General features: G+C 36.4%; 2 protein-coding genes across 2 annotated transcripts; one reads left to right on the top strand and one right to left on the bottom strand.

Moving 5' to 3' along the window:
• Positions 1-4217: 4217 nt before the first annotated feature.
• LOC311077720 (uncharacterized protein) lies at positions 4218-14171 on the bottom strand. The gene is made up of 9 exons (XM_084106332.1): positions 13882-14171; positions 13437-13754; positions 13228-13311; positions 5887-5964; positions 5621-5698; positions 5388-5465; positions 4896-5012; positions 4781-4815; positions 4218-4662 (listed from the first exon to the last, which is right to left on the bottom strand). Exons 1-9 carry the CDS (start codon positions 13919-13921, stop codon positions 4306-4308), a joined length of 1185 nt encoding a protein of 394 aa, XP_083962458.1. The 5' UTR covers positions 13922-14171; the 3' UTR covers positions 4218-4305.
• Positions 14172-19394: 5223 nt separating this feature from the next.
• On the top strand, positions 19395-21846 carry LOC311078250 (uncharacterized protein). The gene is made up of 3 exons (XM_084106984.1): positions 19395-19415; positions 20505-20594; positions 21496-21846. Exon 3 carries the CDS (start codon positions 21499-21501, stop codon positions 21802-21804), a length of 306 nt encoding a protein of 101 aa, XP_083963110.1. The 5' UTR covers positions 19395-19415; positions 20505-20594; positions 21496-21498; the 3' UTR covers positions 21805-21846.
• The last annotated feature ends 246 nt before the right edge of the window (positions 21847-22092 follow it).

The following is a 22092-nucleotide window of genomic DNA, read 5'->3' as shown; positions in this document are numbered from 1 at the left end:
GATTTTTTTTAAAAAACACTCATCATCTCAGGTCTCAGTGATATACTCAAAACATTTTACGAACGTTGATTTGATAATGTTCCTCCTCTGTTATTATGGAACATTGTGCCAATGTTTTACTGAGAACATTATATAATCTGTTATCTCAACAACATCCTCAAAACATCCTTAAAATGTTGCAATTAAAATGTTCTAATTGTGTTAACACATAACATTACAAGAACGTTTTATAAAGAACATTCAACATCTCATCTCTCAATGATATCCTCAAAACATTTTCCTAATGTGACAGAGAGAATGTTCTTCTTTTGTTATGACAAAACATTGGGACAATGTTATATTGAGATCATTGTACAAACTTTAACTTTAACAACATTCCCAAAATATCCTCAAAATGTTGCTAGTAGAATGTTCTTCTTTTGTTATCATGAAACATTGGGACAATGTTATATTGAGATCATTGTACAAACTTTAACTTTAACAACATTCCCAAAATATCCTCAAAATGTTGCTAGTAGAATGTTCTTCTTTTGTTATCATGAAACATTGGGACAATGTTATATTGAGATCATTGTACAAACTTTAACTTTAGCAACATTCCCAAAATATGCTCAAAATGTTGCAAGTAAAATGTTCTAATTGTGTTAACTCGTCACATTAGAAGAACATTTTATAAAGAACAATAAACATCTCATCTCTCAATGATATCCTCAAAACATTCTACAAATGTGACAGAGAGAACGTTCTTCTTTTGTTATGACAAAACATTAAGACAACGTTATTTTGAGATCATTGTACAAACTTTAACTTAAACAACATTCCCAAAATATGCTCAAAATGTTGCAAATAAAATGTTCTAATTGTGTTAACTCGTCACATTAAAAGAACGTTTTATAAAGAACAATAAACATCTCATCTCTCAATGGTATCCTCAAAACATTTTCCTAATGTGACAGAGAGAATTGTTCTTCTTTTGGTTTTATGAAACATTGGGACAATGTTATATTGAGATCATTGTACAAACTTTAACTTTAATAACATTCCCAAAATATGCTCAAAATGTTGCAAGTAGAATGCTCTAATTGTGTTAACTCGTCACATTAGAAGAACGTTTTATGAAGAACATTCAACATCTCATCTCTCAATGATATCCTCAAAACATTTTCCTAACGTGACAGAGAGAACGTTCTTCTTTTGTTATGACAAAACATTAAGACAACGTTATTTTGAGATCATTGTACAAACTTTAACATTAACAACATTCCCAAAATATGCTCAAAATGTTGCAAGTAAAATGTTCTAATAGTGTTAACTCGTCACATTAAAATAACGTTTTATAAAGAACATTCAACCTCTCATCTCTCAATGATATCCTCAAAACATTTTCCTAACGTGACAGAGAGAATGTTCCTCTTTTGTTTTTATGAAACATTGGGACAATGTTATTTTGAGATCATTGTACAAACTTTAACTTTAACAACATTCCCAAAATATGCTCAAAATGTTGCAAGTGGAATGCTCTTCTTTTGTTATCATGAAACATTGGGACAATGTTATATTGAGATCATTGTACAAACTTTAACTTTAACAACATTCCCAAAATATGCTCAAAATGTTGCAAGTAAAATGTTCTAATAGTGTTAACTCGTCACATTAAAATAACGTTTTATAAAGAACATTCAACCTCTCATCTCTCAATGATATCCTCAAAACATTTTCCTAACGTGACAGAGAGAACGTTCTTCTTTTGTTATGACAAAACATTAAGACAACGTTATTTTGAGATCATTGTACAAACTTTAACTTTAACAACATTCCCAAAATATGCTCAAAATGTTGCAAGTAAAATGTTCTAATTGTGTTAACTCGTCACATTAGAAGAACGTTTTATAAAGAACATTCAACATCTCATCTCTCAATGATATCCTCAAAATATTCTATAAATGTGACAGAGAGAATGTTCTTCTTTTGTTTTTATGAAACATTGGGACAATGTTATATTGAGATCATTGTACAAACTTTAACTTTAACAACATTCCCAAAATATTCTCAAAATGTTGCAAATAAAATGTTATAATTTTGTTAACTCGTCACATTAAAATAACGTTTTATAAAGAACATTCAACATCTCATCTCTCAATGATATCCTCAAAACGTTTTCCTAACGTGACAGAGAGAACGTTCTTCTTTCGTTATAATGAAACATAGGGACAATGATATTTTGAGATCATAGTACAACTTGTTATTTCAGAAACATTCCCAAAACATCTTTTGAATGTTGCAGTTAAAATGTTATATCTTAGTTTTCATATAACGTTATAGGAAAATTTTTTTAAATGAGAAAACATCCTTAAAATGTTCGGTAAACATTACATTCAAATGTTTTCTTTAGAACATTAACCAAACTTGTAGGGAATGTTAGCGAAAGTTCTGAGAACGTTCCCTGCTAGCTGGGAAGTAATTGTTGTTCTGTAAAGTTAAATAAGTTAATGTTGTGAAAAACGAGAGAGTTAATTAAACTTTGCCGGAGCTTGCAGCCAGTACTCCTGTCTCACAGCGTTTCTTTTATCATTCTACAGGTGAGCAAAAGTGGTTAATTCACCTCACCCATTCAGGCTTCCCAGCCCTGATGCGGGTAACATAAACAGGGTAAAAAGAAGGGAATTTACCTTTTTATAAGCTTTAACTGTAGATGAGGTTTTCTAAATACAAATTTAACTTTTTTTTTTTTTGCATTTATATATATATGTTTTTGTTGTTAGCAACATCTTTTTTTTAGTAACACTAGAGTTTAACTTACGTTTGTTGTGATTTTATGCGTTGCTATTATGTAGATCAGTTCTGTCTGTCCTGTGTTGCTTCAGGAGACTTTACATTGGCATAATAATCACCGGCTGTCTCTGTTCTGCTCCTGAGTCTATGGCGGCTCATAGAACCGTTCAGATGAAAGTTTAATATAAAAATAGATATAAAACTTGGCACACAGATAGAGGACGCTCTGAACATTATCCACATGTGAAATCTCTTACTCAAACCCTTCAGTGCCACTATCTTATCAAAGTTGTGCTTATGTTTATGCTAATAGCATTGAAATATAAGGGTTAGAAACAAAATTCGGTCATGAAAGTTTTTTCTGAATTTTCTGAAACCCTTTTTCTTTTAAGTCATTTTTGTGGCCATTTTATGTCTTTATTAGACAGGAAAGTATATATCAGGCAGGACATCATGGGGTGTAGAGAGAGGGATGAGATCGGAAGAGGATTTTTGCTCCGACAATCCTGCTTTTTCTTACATTTTTGGAGACAGTTGGTCCAATTTTTAAAGTCAATTAGCCCAGATTGTCTTCAGACCGTGATGGCAAAAAATTATTAAAAACTTTTGATAGACCAGACCATAGGACGCTTCAACAAATTTGATGGCGTGTTTGCCACAGTGGAGGCTGTATCTCTGCAACACTGTGGAATATTAAGACAAAACTTGGCACACTAAATAGCCATCACACCCTAAGGGTTTGTGAGGAGTTTCGGCACAGCGCCACCTAGTGTTGCCAAATAATGAAACATTTATATTTTTGCCTATAACTTCAGAATAGTTTGACCAAAAATTATAAGACTGATCTCTTTACATTCACTGTGTGGCATATCGAGTTGAATGAAACCCAAATTTCTCATGTCGGCCATTTAGAATTTTGTAGAAATATGCTGTATTTTATGAAAGTGTCATTAGCACCGAGGAGCCTAATAAGATTGGGATTATCACCACCTAGTGGTCAAAAAATGATAAAATGCACAAATATGCTTATAACTTATGAATTGTGTTTGATGCTATACATCTTACCTCTTTGTGTTCTTTGGGTCTTACAGAATCTAATGATAAACAGTTTTACAACACAATACACACACAATTAGCATTTTTTCTGCCCACCATTTTAAGCATTGCGAACTCCTAACACAATTTCACACAGATCATCATCAAATTATGCAGGTAAAAAAGTTGTTAAAAACGTTTTAATATCTTAAACCAGTTTCACATAACTCATTGTCAGATTTGATATAAAAGAGCCACATATAGTGGCTTACATATAGCCACAAATTTTCACTGCTTGTAGGAATTATTATTATTTTTTTACATTTTTATTGGTTTTATTAAACTGTAGAAGAGGTCTTCTAATTACAAATAACACTGAATTTAATGTTTTTTTATTTTTTTTTATTGTTAGTAACTTTCCTTGTAAGCAATATTACATACAGAAGAATACTGATAAAAATGTGTTTTGTACAGAAAAGTGTGTAAATTTTTGGGGATTTAACCAAATTTATCATTGATTACTGAATATATCGGACCCTTGTTTGTTGTGATGTTTTGTGGATGTGTTGCTGTTACGTAGATCAGTTCTGTCCCGCTGTCCTGTGTTGCTTTAGGAGACTTTATTTTGGAATAATAATCACCGGATGTATCTGTCACCTGATTGGTCGAGTGGGTGTGACTGGGGTTTGAATCAGGCTGCTGATTGGTTACTGTGGTGTAAACAGTAGAGACTTTTGGGCGGGTGTTGAGGTGTGATGCAGGCGTCTGATTGGATGAAGATGCAGACATTGGATTGGATGAAGATATTACCATAGCAGCATCTGTGTTTAGAATCTCTTCATAAACGTGGTCAGTCTGAAAAACAGTACATACATCAATAATTTAATAGTTTACATAGATTAAACAATATGTTGGTCAATAAACAATCATTTAACATGTCTGATCTTCTACAGGTAAAGATTTGAACACTCACCTCTGTATTGTGCTGCATGTTTTGCTGAAATAAAGCTGTATAAAACCAGAGAAAAGTCAATTCACACACAAAAACAAGAATATAATAATAACAATACTCACAAACAAACTGTTACCTGTCCCAGATTTCCTCTTCCTCTTTTTCCAGATGATGAAGGTTCCAGAACACAGAGTCAGAACCAGCAGAACCGAACCCAGACCGCCAGCAACAGAAGCCAGATCTGAAGGCAACGCTAAACACATGATATTTACATGATGAAACACAAACTGATTCTGATTATACTGGAAAATCAACAATAACATTCTAATAACTAATATAAATTCCTTTGATTATTGTATCATTAGGAATATTGTAATATTGTAAATATACAGTTGTTTTGTGTAACCGAAGTGAAACTGCAATGGTAAACCTCAACTCTACAGAAGAAAACACTTCTCTTTACGGTTGATGTCAAACCAAATTAACCACATGAAAGCTGATATGTGCATTATTTATATTTATACAGTAGATCAAATGTGTCTCAACAAATGTTCAAATCAATTTCCTTTCAAAGAGTGATCATGTGATCAGAGAGTTGCATTATGGGTAGTGTAGTTTGTCTTCTTACTAGTGTTTGTCTGATAGAGTTGAACTGTAGTATTTCCTGTTGTTGTTCTTGTTGTTTCAGTTTCTGTTTGATGAGTCGCTGACAGAGAGAAACACCAGTGACTGTGAATGTGCCGCTCATGCAGTGATATAATAACACATAATAATAATAGACAAACAAATGTTGTGTTTTCTGTTCACATCACTGAATATTGATAATCAGTATTAATAAAAGGTAAATTCTCTTCTTTTTACCCTGTTTATCCTCTTCTCCTCTTCTGTAGGCGCTGTGTGAAGTGATCCTGGTGTGTTTCAGAGTCAGGGTCGCCAGATCTGAGTAACAAAATAATAATAATAGACAAACACACTCATAACATTGTTTGCTATTGCTGCATATGAACAAATGTTGTGTTTTCTGTTCATATCACTGAATACTGATAATCAGATTTTATTAGTGCTCATTTAGAAGACACTTTATTATCTGAAACGATACGTGTCACTTTGGATTTGGGGGGGGGTACCTGTGCTGGTGTGTTCAGTGCTGCTATACGGACTAATGCTGGATGTTGAGATCTGGACACGTGTCGTTGTCTCTGGAGCTGAGAAATTAGGAAGAGCCGTCACACCATAACAAATATATTTAGATTAGATAGCTTTTTCATTGTCATTCAACTGTAAATTTAGAGTGCACATATGAACAAAATTCCATTCCACTGGCTCATAAAAAATTAACATTTTAAAAAACGCTACAATGTGCATTCAAATATAACACTAAAAAGAGTTTGACAGCAGCAGCATAAAAATAATGATGTTGCACATGGTAATTGGCAGCATGTAAATCCAATCGTTTGCCCTTGTTAAGTGGTGGCATATAAATAGTTATTCCACATTATAAATAAATACTATAATTGTAATAACCCGGTCCAGTTCACATGAGGCTCACAGCAGAGGATACTGTGAGATATAGCAGTTAAGATTTTTATTTTATTTTTTAGTTCAGGAGTCTGATAGTTTGTTGGAAAAAGCTGTTGCATTATCTGGCTGTTCTGCCCCGAATGCTGCGAAACCTCTTGCCAGAGGGCAGCAGAAAAACAGTCCATGATGAGGAAGGGTGAGGTGTTTTGTAATGTTTTTGGCCGGGTCAGACAGCGTTTGAGTGCAGTGAAGCGCCGATGATCTTTTCTGCTGTCCTCACCACTCTCCGTACAGACTTCCAGGCTGAGGTCTGCAGTCCCCAAACCAGACAGAGATGCAGCTGGTCAGTGTGTTCTCTATAGTGCCTTTGTAGAAAGTGCTGAGGATGGGGGCGGGGGGGAAGGTGTGCTCTTCTCATCCGGCGCAAAAAGTATAGATGCTGCTGAGCTCTCTTTAAAAGAGAGGCAGTGTTGAGGCACCATGTCAAACTCTCTGTGATCTGCACCCCCAGGAACTTGGTGCTACTGACTAATTCCACCGCAGTGTTGTTGATGAGGAGTGCAATCAATAATCAACAATTAACTACTCAATTAACAAAATGAGTTGAGGCCTATATATACACAATCAATTCACTTATGTTCCTCTACATTTTTCAGCATCCCTCCACCACCCTGTCTCCTCACACTCACCTGGTTACATTCCTAACCAGAAATATGGGGGGAATACTCTGGGTTCAGGGTATATCTGGGAACTTTACTCTGATATGATTATTTGTATCATAATGTATTATAAGTGTGAACTTATGAAGTGGTTCGTGCTGAACCTGGCATCACGGTGAACAGCAATGGACACGATAGCCGGTGTTCAGGGAGATGACTCTGGAGATGTTATTTCAAACCCTTACAGCCTGAGGTCTGTCTGTTAGAAAGTCCAATAGCCAGTTACACAGGGGGGTGCTAAGGCACAGGGGTCCCAATTTGCTTAACAGATTCTGTGGGATGATCATGTTGAATGCCAAGCTAAAGTCCACAAACAGCAAGTGTTGTCCTCCAGATGGGCCTGGCTACAAAAGAGCAGAGAGGAAATGGCGTCTCTTGTGGAGCGATTGGGGCGGTAAGCAAATTGGAAACACTCATAAGGGTACAAAAGCTGTCACTAGGACGGTACCCTTCAACAAGGTTCAAATATGTACCATTTAGGTACTAATATCTACACTTTTGGTACCAGTATGTATACCTTTTGAGAGACTACTATGCACTCTTTAGGTACAAAGGTGTACCTTTTGAAAAGGTACCGCCACAGTGATAGCTTTTGTGTGTTTTTCTCTGAGAGTGGAGGGGAGATTTGAGATGATATGGTCCTTTACCAGCCTCTTGAAGCACTTCATCATTATAGAAGTGAGTGCAACAGGACGATAATCATTGAGGCATGTAATTGTGAATTTTTTGGGCACTGGTATTATGGCAGCAGTCTTGAAGCATGATGGAACAACAGCCTGATTCAGCGAGGTGTTGAAGATGTCTGTGAGGACAGCATCCAGCTGATCAGCGCATTCCTTAAGCACCCGTCCTGGGATGTTGTCATGAGGAACACTTTTTCTCACAGGAGTGTTGTTTAGTGCTTCAAACCGTCCAAAATATGTGTTGAGTTTGTTTGTTGCGTGTGTTGTCCTCACAGGGTGGTGGACTCTGCATACCCTGCCACATGCGCTTGGTGTTCATAGGGTTGCAGAAGAAACCCTGTATTTTCTGGCTATGGGCATGTTCTTCAGCCCTAATGGCACGGTTCAGGTACGGTTGGCTCCAGCTGTTCTGAGCGCCCCCATGTGACCAGCTTTGAACACAGCATTTCGTGCCTTTAGCATTGCACCTGCCTCGCTGGTCATCCAGGGCTTCTGATTGGCTCGTGTGGTGATGTCCTTGGTGACACATGCATCCTCCATGCACTACTGAATATATGTGGACACAGGCACATCACACTCCTCCGCATTGATGTGTATCCCAATCAGTGCAGTCAAAGCAGTGGCCTGTATGCAGGAATTAGCATCACAGAGAGGTGGAGCTGATGTGGGGGTGGGGGACTTCCTCAAATGCCTTCTTGGTGTTAGTGTAGGCTAGATCCAGTCTGTTCATGCCCCTGGTAGCAAAATCCACATACTGATGGAAATGAGGGAGAACTGTCTTCATTTTAGCCTGGTTAAAGTCCCCTGCCACAATGAAAACACCCTCCAGATCTTCGTTTTGCAGATCACTGATGGAGTGGTAGAGCATGTTCAGGGCCTCCTTACTGTTTGCACTGGGTGGGATGTATACTGATGTAATGATGATAGTTGTAAATTCTGTAGAATGGTCTGTATTTTATAGTCAACAACTCTATGTCCGAAGAGCAATGACTTGAGACCACTGTGTAGGGTTGGGTACTGAACTTGGTACTTTTAATGGCACTGATCGAATTATGTCAGTACTACCGAGTACCGATTAACTTGATAATATATTACTGTTGTACAGTAGAATTTAGATATCTCAATTTAATAATAATACTAACACTAATAATAATTATCAAAAAAAAAAAAAAAAAAAAAAAAAAGATTAAGGAATAATCTTAATCTAAACTTTTTTTCTATGTTGTAATTTTAACAGTTTAAGTATAACAGTATAACAGTATAAAGTTGTGCCGCATGTTGCTTGACAAAAAAGTTGAATTTCACATTAAAGATCAATTAAATGTATGTTTTATGTCTTCATTTGATTAATAGAAAATTAAGACCCCTCTGGGGTCTGGGCTGTTTTTGGGGCCCTTGAGATGTTCTGACATGCCCTGACATTTGTGCTTTTTTCAGTTGCTTATAAACATATTAATGGCAAAGGTGTAAATTCACTCTATAAAGCACAAACAGGGCTACCATAATATGTGAGCCATGTGTATGTACATGTTTTCATTTTTGAGAGAATAATGTTTATGCGTGGTTATTGAAAAAAATAAAAAATAAAAATTCTGAAATAAGGCCACAAAACACATAGTAAATATGTGTCAATAAGACTTTTGACTAATGGATGTCCTCGCCTAGTGTTTTTTCTTCAAAATTATGTGAAAATAGTCTTGCTTTATCGTTCACATAAAACCATACATTGATTTAAATTGATGTAAAACAGGTTTTGCTTGGAAAGCCAATATGCGAGGGGGAGGAGTAGTTTACACCTTAGATTACAGTGTCCCACCCACTTTGCATAATGATGAGCCATTCACTCAGGTGTGAAACTGACTGAGCCACAATACAAGGACAACAGATATATTTAGAAGACTTATATTGACCATTTAAGATTTTGCTTACATCTATCTTGTAAATATGTTTTGCTATTTTATTAAAAAGGTTACAATTGCAACAATAATTACAATTTCAACAATATTTCAAGTGTACTCTTTCTTTGTAAAAAAAAAAAAAGATTATAGGCCTACATTTTATCTATGTATATGTATGTATGCATGCATATTTCAGTCGATTTTTACTCATCTCAGTAGCAATACAGTTTGCTAAAACATCATCATTCATTCACACACGCGATTTAAATTTAACTTCTGGCAAAGATGAAGTTGACCATAGGCTATTGACTCGCGATCTTCGCAGTAGGCTAGTGTTTTGGATGGTTTGTTTAGAACCAGCTTTCTGTAAATATATTTCACATTTTTTAGACATGTGAGGCGAGTAGGCTATACCCCAGCCAGCACAGCCATGTGGGGCCCAAATGGGTTTGACCTGGGCTATCTAACTGGGACCCAGCCAGTTTTGTCCTCGGTTTCCATGTAGGCCCCACATGGGTTTGCCCAGATGAAATGAACACTGCTTAGTGTGCACAGTACAGCCTGATAAATGTAACACTTAATCAGTGTTGGAGGTAATGAGATAATTAAGTGATTGAATAATGATAGTGCATTAATGATGAACACCTGCTGTTAACAAGCAGAATCACTGAAGGAAAGAGAAACACAAGAACTACTTCCAGCCACAGCCTTGGATGAAATCAACTGAAGATAAAATACATTAAATCTCTCAAGATCTGATTAAACAACTCCACAAACAGCATTACCAGCTTCACTTATTACTAACCAGACTGACTTTATTTCTGTCAGACATCTAATTATGTCAGACTTCTAATAATTAAGAAGAGGTTTAGATGTTGATTACTTATTTGAAAGTAATAGTTTGATTTGATGTTACCACTGTGGCGATCAGTGTGTGCTTTAGTCAGGCTCTTGACTTTTTAACATTAGTTTTTTTCTGGCAGCTGTGTCTGTTTGTTATGGCGAAAACAGCAAGAGAAAATATAATCAGATGCTGTAAGCTGATTGATGATGAGTATAATCATCATGTAGTGGCTTAGCTCATTGATTATGTGTGAGGTTTATATGGGTAGTATGTTATTTTTTTATTTATTTTTTTGTGATTCTACAGAAAGAGAATAATAGAATTTAATCAGAACGTCAAATGATTTTTAACACACCATTTACATATTTTGGGCTCCTGTGAGATTTACTCGCACACAGACATCAAGAATCAGCATATGAATCTCAACAATGGTGACATGCTTCATGCTGCAATGCATTCTGAGTGCATCATACAAAACTTATCCATAGCTCCCAGAATGCATTGCAGCATGAAGCATGTCACCATTGTTGAGATTCATATGCTGATTCTTGATATATGTGTGCGAGTAAATCTCACAGGAGCCCAAAATATGTAAATGGTGTGTTAAAAATCATTTGACGTTCTGATTAAATTCTATTACTCTCTTGCTGTAGAATCACAACAAAAAAAAAAATTGAATAACGTACTACCCATATAAACCTCACACATAATCAATGTAAGCCACTACATGATGATTATACTCTTATCATCAATCAGCTTACAGCATCTGATTATATTTTTTCTTGCTGTTCTCATCATAACAAACAGACACAGCTGCCAGAGAAAAACTAACGTTAAAAAGTCAAGAGCCTGACTAAAGCACACACTGATCGCCACAATGGTAACATCAAATCAAACTATTACTTTCAAATAAGTAATCAACATCTAAACCTCTTCTTAATTCTTTTCTGTAGACTTCTGACAGAAATAAAGTCAGTCTGGTTAGTAATAAGTGAAGCTGGTAATGCTGTTTGTGGAGTTGTTTAATCAGATCTTGAGAGATTTAATGTATTTTATCTTCAGTTAATTTCATCCAAGGCTGTGGCTGGAAGTAGTTCTTGCATTTCTCTTTCCTTCAGTGATTATGCTTGTTAACAGCAGGTGTTCATCATTAATGCACTATCATTATTCAATCACTTAATTGTCTCATTACCTCCAACACTGATTAAGTGTTACATTTAACAGCCTGTACTGTGCACACTAAGCAGTGTTCATTTCATCTGGGCAAACCCATGTGGGGCCTACATGGAAACCGAGGACAAAACTGGCTGGGTCCCAGTTAGATAGCCCAGGTCAAACCCATTTGGGCCCCACATGGCTCTGCTGGCTGGGACGGTCTGGTTCATGATGATCTCCAGTTCAAGCACCTTATGTTGTGATTGCTAGCCTATATTTACTTTAAATCCAGGAAATTTGTTAATGAAAAAATTATTAAAATTAAGATACAATTGATACAAAACGAAATTCGTTTTAAAGAAAGGATTTGTACTTTCTGTTTTGAGGTCTCTGTGAAAGTTTGAAAGTCTTTTAGTGCTTTTTTTAGAGCGCTCCCGACCATAATGGAGAACTGTCACGTAATATTGTTTTTTCCTCATAAATGCGAACACGAAAAATAAAAGACAAAAGACTTTTAAGTAAAACTTACTCCGAAATTGTGTTCTCGGCGGAATTCGCTCTTCAAAATGCTGCCGTTCGTCCTCTGAGGAAAAGGTGCATTCTTCCTCGCTGTCCAGAATCATCTGAAGGGAGTCTTTATTACCGGAGAAGCGTGTCATACTCAAAACGCGATGAACTATCAGTCTGAAGTCTGATGAACAAACTGTGTTTTTATGGCATTGATCGGGGGGCGTATGCGATGCATACTAGATCAGGTAAACTATTTACATGTGAATCGCGCCGGGGGCGGGGCGGCTGCAGCTCATTTAGAGATAATGAAGGGAGAAGGAAAAACGGTACCTCTCCTTGCTTTCAAAGGGATTACACGAGTTAAAAACATTTGTTTTTTATATAAATTACTTCATTTAAAAGAGGAGATTTCAAGCTTCATAAAGACATATCTCACGTGCCTGTGTGAGAAGTATTCGCTGAGTTATGATTCATTTTCGGACGCGTTTCAGAATGGACTACACGGACAGAGAGAAGGCAGAACTCGCTTCGTGATTATTTTTCTTTATTTGGCAAAAAGCACAACATTTTGTTTTTATTGTGAGTATACACAAAAATAATACACATTTAACAGAATCGATTGATGTATGAAACTTGTTTTATAAAATCAAAGTCAAAAGAGTATTTGGGGTCTCAATTCAACTCATAAGGAAAAAAGCGAGCAGATCACGCCGGCGTGATCTCCGACCTCTGAGGGTTAATAGAAAATTCCCAACACAGAATTTGAGGAAAACAAAATATAACTAAAAAATTTTGTAACTAAAATTGTTGTTTTTATTAATATTCAAGCATCACAGACGAGGGCAGACTCTATCATTATGTCATTATGGTCGCTGTGACCAAGGCAACTCTGGCATAATGTCATTAACACTTCTACAAATGAATTAGTTTCTTTACAGTGATTGAGGTAAACATGCCTAAATTACCGAAAAAAGGTATTGTTGGGTACCGGCACCAAATTTCAGGTACCGTACCGGACCCTACCACTGTGGCATGAGTGACACTTTTCCCCAAACCAGTTAAGCGCAAACCACGCCCCTTAACCGAAAACTTGTGTGTGTGAGTGTGCGTTTGTGTGTGTGTGTGTGTGTGTGTGTACCTGTGCTGGTGTGTTCAGTGCTGCTGTTTGTATACGGACTAATGCTGGATGTTGAGATCTGGACACGTGTTGCTGTCTCTGGAGCTGAGAAATGAAGAAGAGACGTCAAGCCATTCAAATTAAACAAATATATTAATAACACAATCATTAACCACAGCATGAAGCATAAACATGAAGCAGATTTTTGTTTAATAATGGATATCAGGCACCTCTGATCACATTTAGCTGGATTTGTTGGTAGTGTTCATCTCCAGCTCTACATCCGTACGGTCCAGCATCTTCCATCATCAGGTTACTGATGGTCACTGTAAATGATCTGGTCTGACGATTATCCTTCAGTGAGAATCTGCCACTGATATATACAGTCTTTTTTCCATCAGATTGTAGTATAAGGACACTCTTTTTGGAAGGTCCTCTGAAGAAGTATTTGAAATATTCTTTATATCTTTCTGGATAAGAGCAGGTAATGATCACTCGTCGTCCCTCTGTTCCTCTCACTGTAATGTCCACAGACAGTGAACTGCTCACTACACACACACACACACACACACACACACACACACACACACACACACTGCTTTACTCATGTACACTGATAACATACACCATAATGTTAGATAATAAACACTTTTAGTAGAGATCTTCAGCTCTTACCCGTCAGCAGAAACACACAAACTATCAGTGGAAACTTCATTTCTTCATCAGTTCAGTTCAGAAAATCAGTCTGAAACTCTCAGTAGTTCCTCACACGACTCTCTGAAACTCAAACAGCAATAATACTGCTCTCATCTATCAGTGGAGAGAAAATAATACGCTTGTTTCTCGTCTCACGTGTTGATCGTCAAACTCATACTGTTCACTGACTGTGTGTCTGTTTTTCCATGTGGTGTTAGATGTGAAAACGCCTCTTAGTTTTGACCAGGAAATTAGAGAGAGAGAGAGAGAGAGAGAGAGAGAGAGAGAGAGAGAGAGAGAGAGAGAGAGAGAGAGAGAGAGAGAGAGAGAGAGAGAGAGAGAGAGAGAGAGAGAGAGAGAGAGAGAGAGAGAGAGAGAGAGAGAGAGAGAGAGACGCAAGAGCAGAGCAATGCATGAGCTTTGCTAATATGTATACCAAAGTTCAGATCAGATCAGGAAGAGTATTTTAATCATGTCAAAGATAAATGTTCTAAGAATCAGCTCTGGCCTCTTGGTTTTATATTCTGCAAGCGTAGATAAACATGGTGGTTTTAACACTATAGAAGCAGCGAGAGCCAAATAAGTATTTTCATAATGTCTGGACTTTCTGCTAAACTCATGCGACAGCTAATATTACACCAGATACCAGACTTTGCAGGGGAACATGTCTCACTTTTTAGAGAAGTGACAGCATGTACTCTGTCAGAGCAGAGGTCTGGTTTGAATAGGATATATGAGTATATTATATCAAAAGATACAATAGACAAAAAAGATTATTCATAAATTAATTAATACAAGAATAATATATATGAAAGGATTAATCCTGCAAAACAACCATAAAAGAATAATCATAATAGTCACAAGCATATATTTTTTTACTTATACACAAATTTCAAAACATGTTAATTACATGTTAAGCACTTATGAAAAAAAAGTTAAACATTTTAAGGAAACAATCGTTGCCAAACACTGTTTCTCCATCATATAAGCTCTGAGAAGAGTTGCATTGTGGAAATGTGTTTAGCTGAAGCCTCAAAGCTCTTCCTGTGGCTGTAGTTTCACTTCCTGTTTGCCCAGTAATGCCAAAAACATCATGTTTAACTGAAGCTAAAGGCCTCCTACACTGAAAAAAGGGAGACTGGTCACCTGTTAGATTTATCCAATTATATTTAGTATGTTTTACTAAATGGTTTTATGTTCTTAAGTAAAATGTGATAGCATTGTGTTGACTAGACGTTATATGCAGAAAGAGGGCACGAACATATTTTGCTCATGTTGGGATAAAGTGATTCAATCAAGTGAATACCAGTTCTCGTTTTATCTCACGATATTCACGGACGGGTGCAATGCATTTCGGGAAGAAAGAAAAGTCCGCGCATTTTTCAACGGTCCCAGTCCCACTTGCAACTTCCAGCTCAACTTTCCCATTCCACCATCGTTCAGCTCAACTCTGTAAGTATGCTTTGCTTATAGCCTGCTGGTAACTGCAATTAAATAATGTGAGACCCCCATTTTCGAATAGAGAAAGAAAAAAGCAGTTTTTACAAGATGAAAGTGTGAATGCGTGGACCGCAATGGCCGCTTGTTAAGCACCTGCAACAAACTTCAGAGTAGCAGCTTAACTTCCCAGCGGGCACCTTGACGTCAATTTAACATCAATATGACATCAACATTGATGTCAAAATGACGTCACGAAATAGGTCAAAAATGAAATTCATATTGACGTCAGAGTGTCGATGTCAATTTGATGTCAAGATTTTGACCTCTGCTGATGTCATTTTGCCAAACAAAAAGGTGAAATGCATGGCCGTACACTTATTACCAGCTTCACTTAAAACTAACCAGATTTACTTTATTTAATTTCCGGTTTAATGAAATCATATTTTGTATTTTAAAGTCACCATGATGGTGGTTAGCGTTTGCTTTAGTTGTGCTCTTGACCCTTGACTCCTTAATATAAACTTTTCTCTGGCTGCTCTTACTGTGCGTTTATAAAGCACATGTGTTGTAGCTAAAACATCAATGAGATCAGATGATGATGGCTGTTTATTTATGATGAAGAAGATGAAGATGATGATGATGATGATGATATCATCATGTAAATGCCTGAATCTCTGATCTTATTCAGTGTTTATTGTTTTGATTATATAGGACTTCATATTTTATTTAATATTGTTTAATTCATAATAGAAGTAATTTGATTCTTCAGCATGCCTATAGTTTTGTCAAACAATATACTTTTTTTTTTTTTAACTATTTAGTGCACAAAACCCTTTAGTCTATGGCAGTACTTAGACTCACACAGACATCAAGAAACCGCATATGAATCTCAACAATGGTGACAATCAAACAAAATAACCAGATAATCAGATCAACTCCAGCTGCATAATTTATTAAAGCCGCAATGCATCCTGGGAGATAAGGGTGAGTTTTGATTGGTGGTACCCAGCATGCACTGCAGCATGAAGCATTTCATTGATTGTCACCATTGTTGAGAGTCATACACTGATTCTTGATGGCTAAGTAATAATGTAGAGGAAAAAGTTTAATGGACTAAATGTCTTTAAAATCATTAATATTATTTGATAAACAACATTGCTCTCATACTGTCAAATTAAATGGCTTCTATTATAAACCTTTAAAAACACAAGTTCTATATAATCAAAGCATTAGACTCTGAATTAGATCAAGGATTCAGGCCACAACATGATGATATCATCATCAATGAACAGCCAACATCACCTGATCTCATGGCTTTTATAGCTACAACAATTGTGCATTAAAAACACACAATTATAGCAGTCAGAGAAAATTTTATATTACCAAGTCATGGGTCAAGAGCACAACTAAAGCAAACGCTAACCACCATCATGGTGACTTTAAAATACAAAAATATTTATGATTATGATTTCATTACCCCCGAAAGTTAAATACAGTAAATCTGGTTAGTTTTAAGTGAAGCTGGTAATAAGTGTACGGTCATGCATTTCACATTTTTGTTTGGCAAAATGACATCAGCAGAGGTCAAAATCTTGACATCAAATTGACATCGATACTTTGACGTCAATATGACTTTCATTTTTGACCTATTTTTTGACGTCATTTTGACATCAAGGTGCCCGCTGGGTTACAGACAGTGGTTTGTTGCAGCAAAACTGAAATTTGTGAGGTTTAGGTAGGTTTTATTTGTTTTTGTCGAATTTGAATGAAGTGTGTTTTAACCATAGATATAATATAGAGTAGGGCTGTCACTTTTTATTCGATATTCGAATATACATTCGAAATATATGTAATCGAACTATAAATAAACTATCCGGTTATTTTTAAAGTGACATGTAATAGCGCATTTTTACAGTCTATTGATTAGTTAATGCCATTTTCCCTCTCTGGTGTGCACGCGCTGCGGAGCACATGTCTCTCTCTGTAGCAGTATGTATCGCATGCTCGCGCTCTAGATTTGAACTAATTTGCGTGCATCAGGAAGCCTATCAATATGCAGAAGATTACTGGAACTGTTAAATCTATAGATAAACTCTTTCAGGGATTAGACCGACCGGGTTGACACTTCAGCGTGATAAATCGGCGATTCACCCTTCGCAGGGAGCTTGATTGACAGGCGATCTAACCAATCATAATCCGCCAACCGCCATTTTGTCCGACAAAGCAGTCAGGACAGATAGCAGATTAACATGGGAGGATTTGAACATGAAAAACGGATTGTACTGACGTCTTTCCACGGTTAAAACAACAATCCTTCTTATGTTCATTCATGTTTATTAGATGCTATAAATTAACTAGAAGGAAGAGGTGATTGGTTCACAAGCAGCTTTAAATGATGCTCTACAGCGATCTGTTAGACACATTAAAGAGCCACAAAACGGTATGTATCGTTTAAATTTCTTTTAAAAAATGACCAAATTTGAAAGGTGAGACTTTGTTTAATATGTTTAATATCAAAAGTAACCAAAAAAAGTAACTTGGTCTGTCCTGTCAGTCTGCGTGTTGTCAGTCTCCTCTCTGCTCCGCGATGTATTTTTCACTGCGTGAGAACATTGGTGTGTGCGTGAGAGCAGCGTAGCTTGTCGGGCATAGCGACAGTAACTAAGGGGGGCGGGTCTTTGCGAAGGGTTGGCAGCTATAATGCATAGAACGGCCAGCCTGCATGGACATGCAATTACGAGTAACGTTAGCTAGTAATCCAGAGGTAGGCTAATGTTACTTCATTTCAGAAAGTGCACAGTTGTATTTCCTGTGATTACTGTGTAAGTTAACCGTTTTAACTTTATACAGTCTATTGGTAACTATAGAGAAGGAAAAAAAAACTACTTTGGGGGTGAGGTAGGCTTCTTAGCCCCAGCCATGTTAACTTTTGTGGCGCAAACACCCAAAATACTGCTTTGCCAGGAACTGCATTAATGTTTTAAGTTGTATGGTACATTTTGAGTAAGTTTAACCTTTTAGAAAAAAACAAAGGGTCACTTAATCTACAAAATGTGTTTTTAATAGTTCTTAGCTGTTCATCTTAAATAAGGAAGAGTTTAACTTGAAAGGCTTATGATTTGAACATATAACATATTAACATATAATCTAGTTTTAATTATTCTATGGTGGGTAACATTAATTTATGTTCTTGCTCTTTGTTGTTGCAGGTAAACACTAAACTCACACTCTGTACTAACTTCATGTGGAGTCAGCTCTTTCACTGTGGGCTCAGGTTTGTTTGGTGAGTAAAGTTAATGTTTACATTGTTTGCCTCACAGGGCAGGGTTCTGTAGTAGTTTATCTCACAGAATGTCATTCTAAAATGTTTAATTGCATTTTGCAACCATTTTTTGAGTGACAGTAGTTTTTACAATTTGTGCAAATTTGACTACCTTTTTGTTGTTTATTTCTTTTTTATATATAGATCTACCAGCTTCCTGATGCACGCATATTAGTTTAAATCTCCCGCAATCTAGAGCGCGCGCATGCAAGACAGAGACTGTGCTCCGCAGCGCGCGTGTGCCAGAGAGGGAGAATGGCATTCAACTAATCATAGACTGTAAAATGCGCTATTACACGTCACTTTAAAAACCGAATAGTTTATTTATAGTTCGATTACGGATATTTCACGTCATGTTCGAATGTACATTCGAATATCGAATAAAAAATGACAGCCCTAGTTAATTTTAATACTTAATAAAGCCAACATTGTTGTAGAGAATATTTAAGTAAAAATAGAATTCCACAGGCATCATTATAGACACAGTGATTTGTTTCAGACTATACTGTGTCCAGGAAATGTTGATTGTCCCCCAAAATCCTGATAGGAGTACCCTTAACATGTTTTGTTGTTGTTTGATGTTTCATAATTTGACAGCATGTTTATTTTTAATTAGAAATACCTGTATATGTGAAACATTTATTTGATTTATTCTTATTTATTTTATTTTTTATTTCTCTTTTTCAGTTACGAGTGATGCAGAAAATGCTTTGAATGTGGCGTTGCAAAGCCTGCCCCTCAGTTTTACCAAGTAGGTCCCATGTATTAAAGCATTATCGGGTAAAACATAGTTTTTATGGGAATAATAATAGATTTCCATGTGCATATGTAACCTGCCCGTGCACTTTTAGAACATGGAATGCACTTTCAATTCATTTGAATAGATTCCATGTGGTGGCTGAAACCTCTCATCAAACGGATAGCTGTATATTTAGATGCCATTTATGTCTTTGTCAGGATCTTGTCTCTGAAAGGGATTACTGGGTTCACATTAATGCACACCTGAAGAAAAATGAGGTTGTAACTTGCATGTTTTTAGGTTGCGACTTTAAAACAAATATCTACGGAACATTTAGATCCCACAAGTGCAGAACACACAATTCCTATTCATTAACCGATTTTAAACCAGGCATTGTGACATCTACCAGCTTTGTTTCCCTAAATTCAGCTGAAAATACTTCAAACAATGATATAGATGAGGTATACTTGGATGCACAACCAGGTTCAAGTGTAGATGCCCCAGAAGACCTTCCAAATGTAATAGAACACACTTTTGCAGCAGCTCTGTTAAAGTTAGAACATTTTACTCATGTACCAAGCACAGCAATCAGTGATTTTTTTGTCTGACCTTAACCACTTAACTAGCTCTCTCTCAAGTTCCCACACTGATGGTGTTCTAGTTGATATTTTTCAGAAGCACAACCTTCAGGTTGACAGAGATGTCATAGAGGAAATAACCACTGCTTTATGCACAGGGGATCCTATAAATAAAGCCATAGCTAAGGATGGTACTTTGAGTTCTGCATATAAACGTAAGCAGTATTATAAGGCAAACTTTAATGTAATAGAACCAGTTGAATATATTTTGGATTCTAAAGAGCGCTTTGGTGGACACACGGCCTAAGTATGCCAATAAGTAATTATTAATTGAAATATGTTTTTTTTGTCTACTGTAATTTATTATAAGGCAAATAAATCAAACAAACCTATGTATTATGTCCACTGGTAGTCAATTGATGATGAAGTGTCTTTACCTTTGCATTCAAATTAAACAACTATCTGTAACTTGGAACAGCTTTGTGTTAAAATGCAGTCATATGCTTTTGTTTTATTCTCTAAGGAAGACATTGATGCTGGTCGGGAATGTGTCATCAAAGGACTCTGCATTTACCTAAATGAAGATCCTGATGATCTTGTCCAGGAGTATGTGGTGAGTGTATAGTGAAGTAATAGTATAACATTGTTAGGCCCAGATCAGACAGTACTGTACTTTTTGTTGAAGCTTACTTTAAAAAAAAATAAAGAGCAATTCATAGTTTTCAGTCATGTGACATGCACGGTGACCTGGAGGGCAAAACAACAGATCAACATAGCGGCTCACAAAACGACCGCCCAACCCCTATAATAATTAGCTGTAATTTTGCTGTTAATTGAAATTTCACATCTGAAAAAACATCTACATAAAAATAAATGAATGGGCAGAGAGAACTACAGAAGTTGAATAGTAGAAGATACTTTTTAATCTAAATGTAAAAATGTTAACTACAAATGTTTTATCTGCTTAAACAAAACAATACTACCGGTAGTTAGCTTGCCCTTTAACTTAAAATAATGTAAATAAAAATAGGCCGTCTATCCCATGAAATTATTTTGCCAGGGTAGCAAGCAAAATCTTAAATATAAGTAAAAAGAAAAAAAATGCATCACAAAAGCCCTGGCACATTTCAACTGTAGCCATTTTTATACACTTTCACACCTACCAAACAGACTAAATTTGGTCAGACAAAAAGAGCCACCTAACCGAATGTATCAAAACATGACCCTTCATTTTTCATTCATGGCTTCAGGTGTGAAAGCCGCCTTTAAGAGTGTTCGCTATAGTTTGGGTACTGGTCATCTGGAATTCTGTATCAGTACCCAAACAGTAAATTTTAAGGTACTTAACTGTCTCTGTAATAACAAATGTACTGTAATTTCAGATAATCAAAACATTAGTGTGTCTGCTGTTTCTTTATGCAAAAAGTAATGTTGGAAGTAATTTTGGTGTAGTTTAAAAGATGCTCTATGTCCTAATGAGGTCTGAGTTTAAATAATTGTGTCCTTTTCACCAGGAAATGTCTGAGACCCATTTCTTCAGTGCCATAGAGATGACGACAGTGGGGATCTATGTTGTGAAAGACACTGCCAACAGCGAACCCTCTGACGTCGGAATAGTCATTGAGGGTGTGGTGGCACTTCGTGATCTTGAAAATGTAGCCCTTGCGTCTGCAATGTTGTTTGGACTCTTTTATGCCTTAAACATGCAGTACCCTACAAAGCTCCGCTACACTTTTGAGGTAATTCAAAAGATAATCATGGAGGTGGATGCAGGTGAACTGTCAGGAAAAGCTCAAAGCTTGAAAACTAAGCTCCACCTGTGAAGAGACCTCATTGTTCTTGAGTGATATCTTCCAGTGATCCAGTGAAGTCCAGTGATATTTTTCTTTTACAGTTGTGATTACTTCACAGTACAAGGAACATTTTCATTTTACCTTTCCATGTGTTAATGTGTTGAAACATAATACATACCTGTAGTTCAAAAAACATATCTTCCCATTGCACATTTGGAGTGAATTGTTTTATAAATGCAGTTTGCAGTTACAATTTATATTCCTTGAGGTGAGTGGTGTTGCAGCCTGGTTTTGTTATCACCAATCCAGTGATATTCA

This window comes from Abramis brama (assembly GCF_963993115.1).
Source record: "Abramis brama genome assembly, chromosome: 2".
Lineage (NCBI taxonomy): Eukaryota > Metazoa > Chordata > Actinopteri > Cypriniformes > Leuciscidae > Abramis > Abramis brama.
The sequence above is the reverse complement of the archived record's forward strand: the minus strand, read 5'-3'. Positions and strand labels throughout refer to the sequence as shown.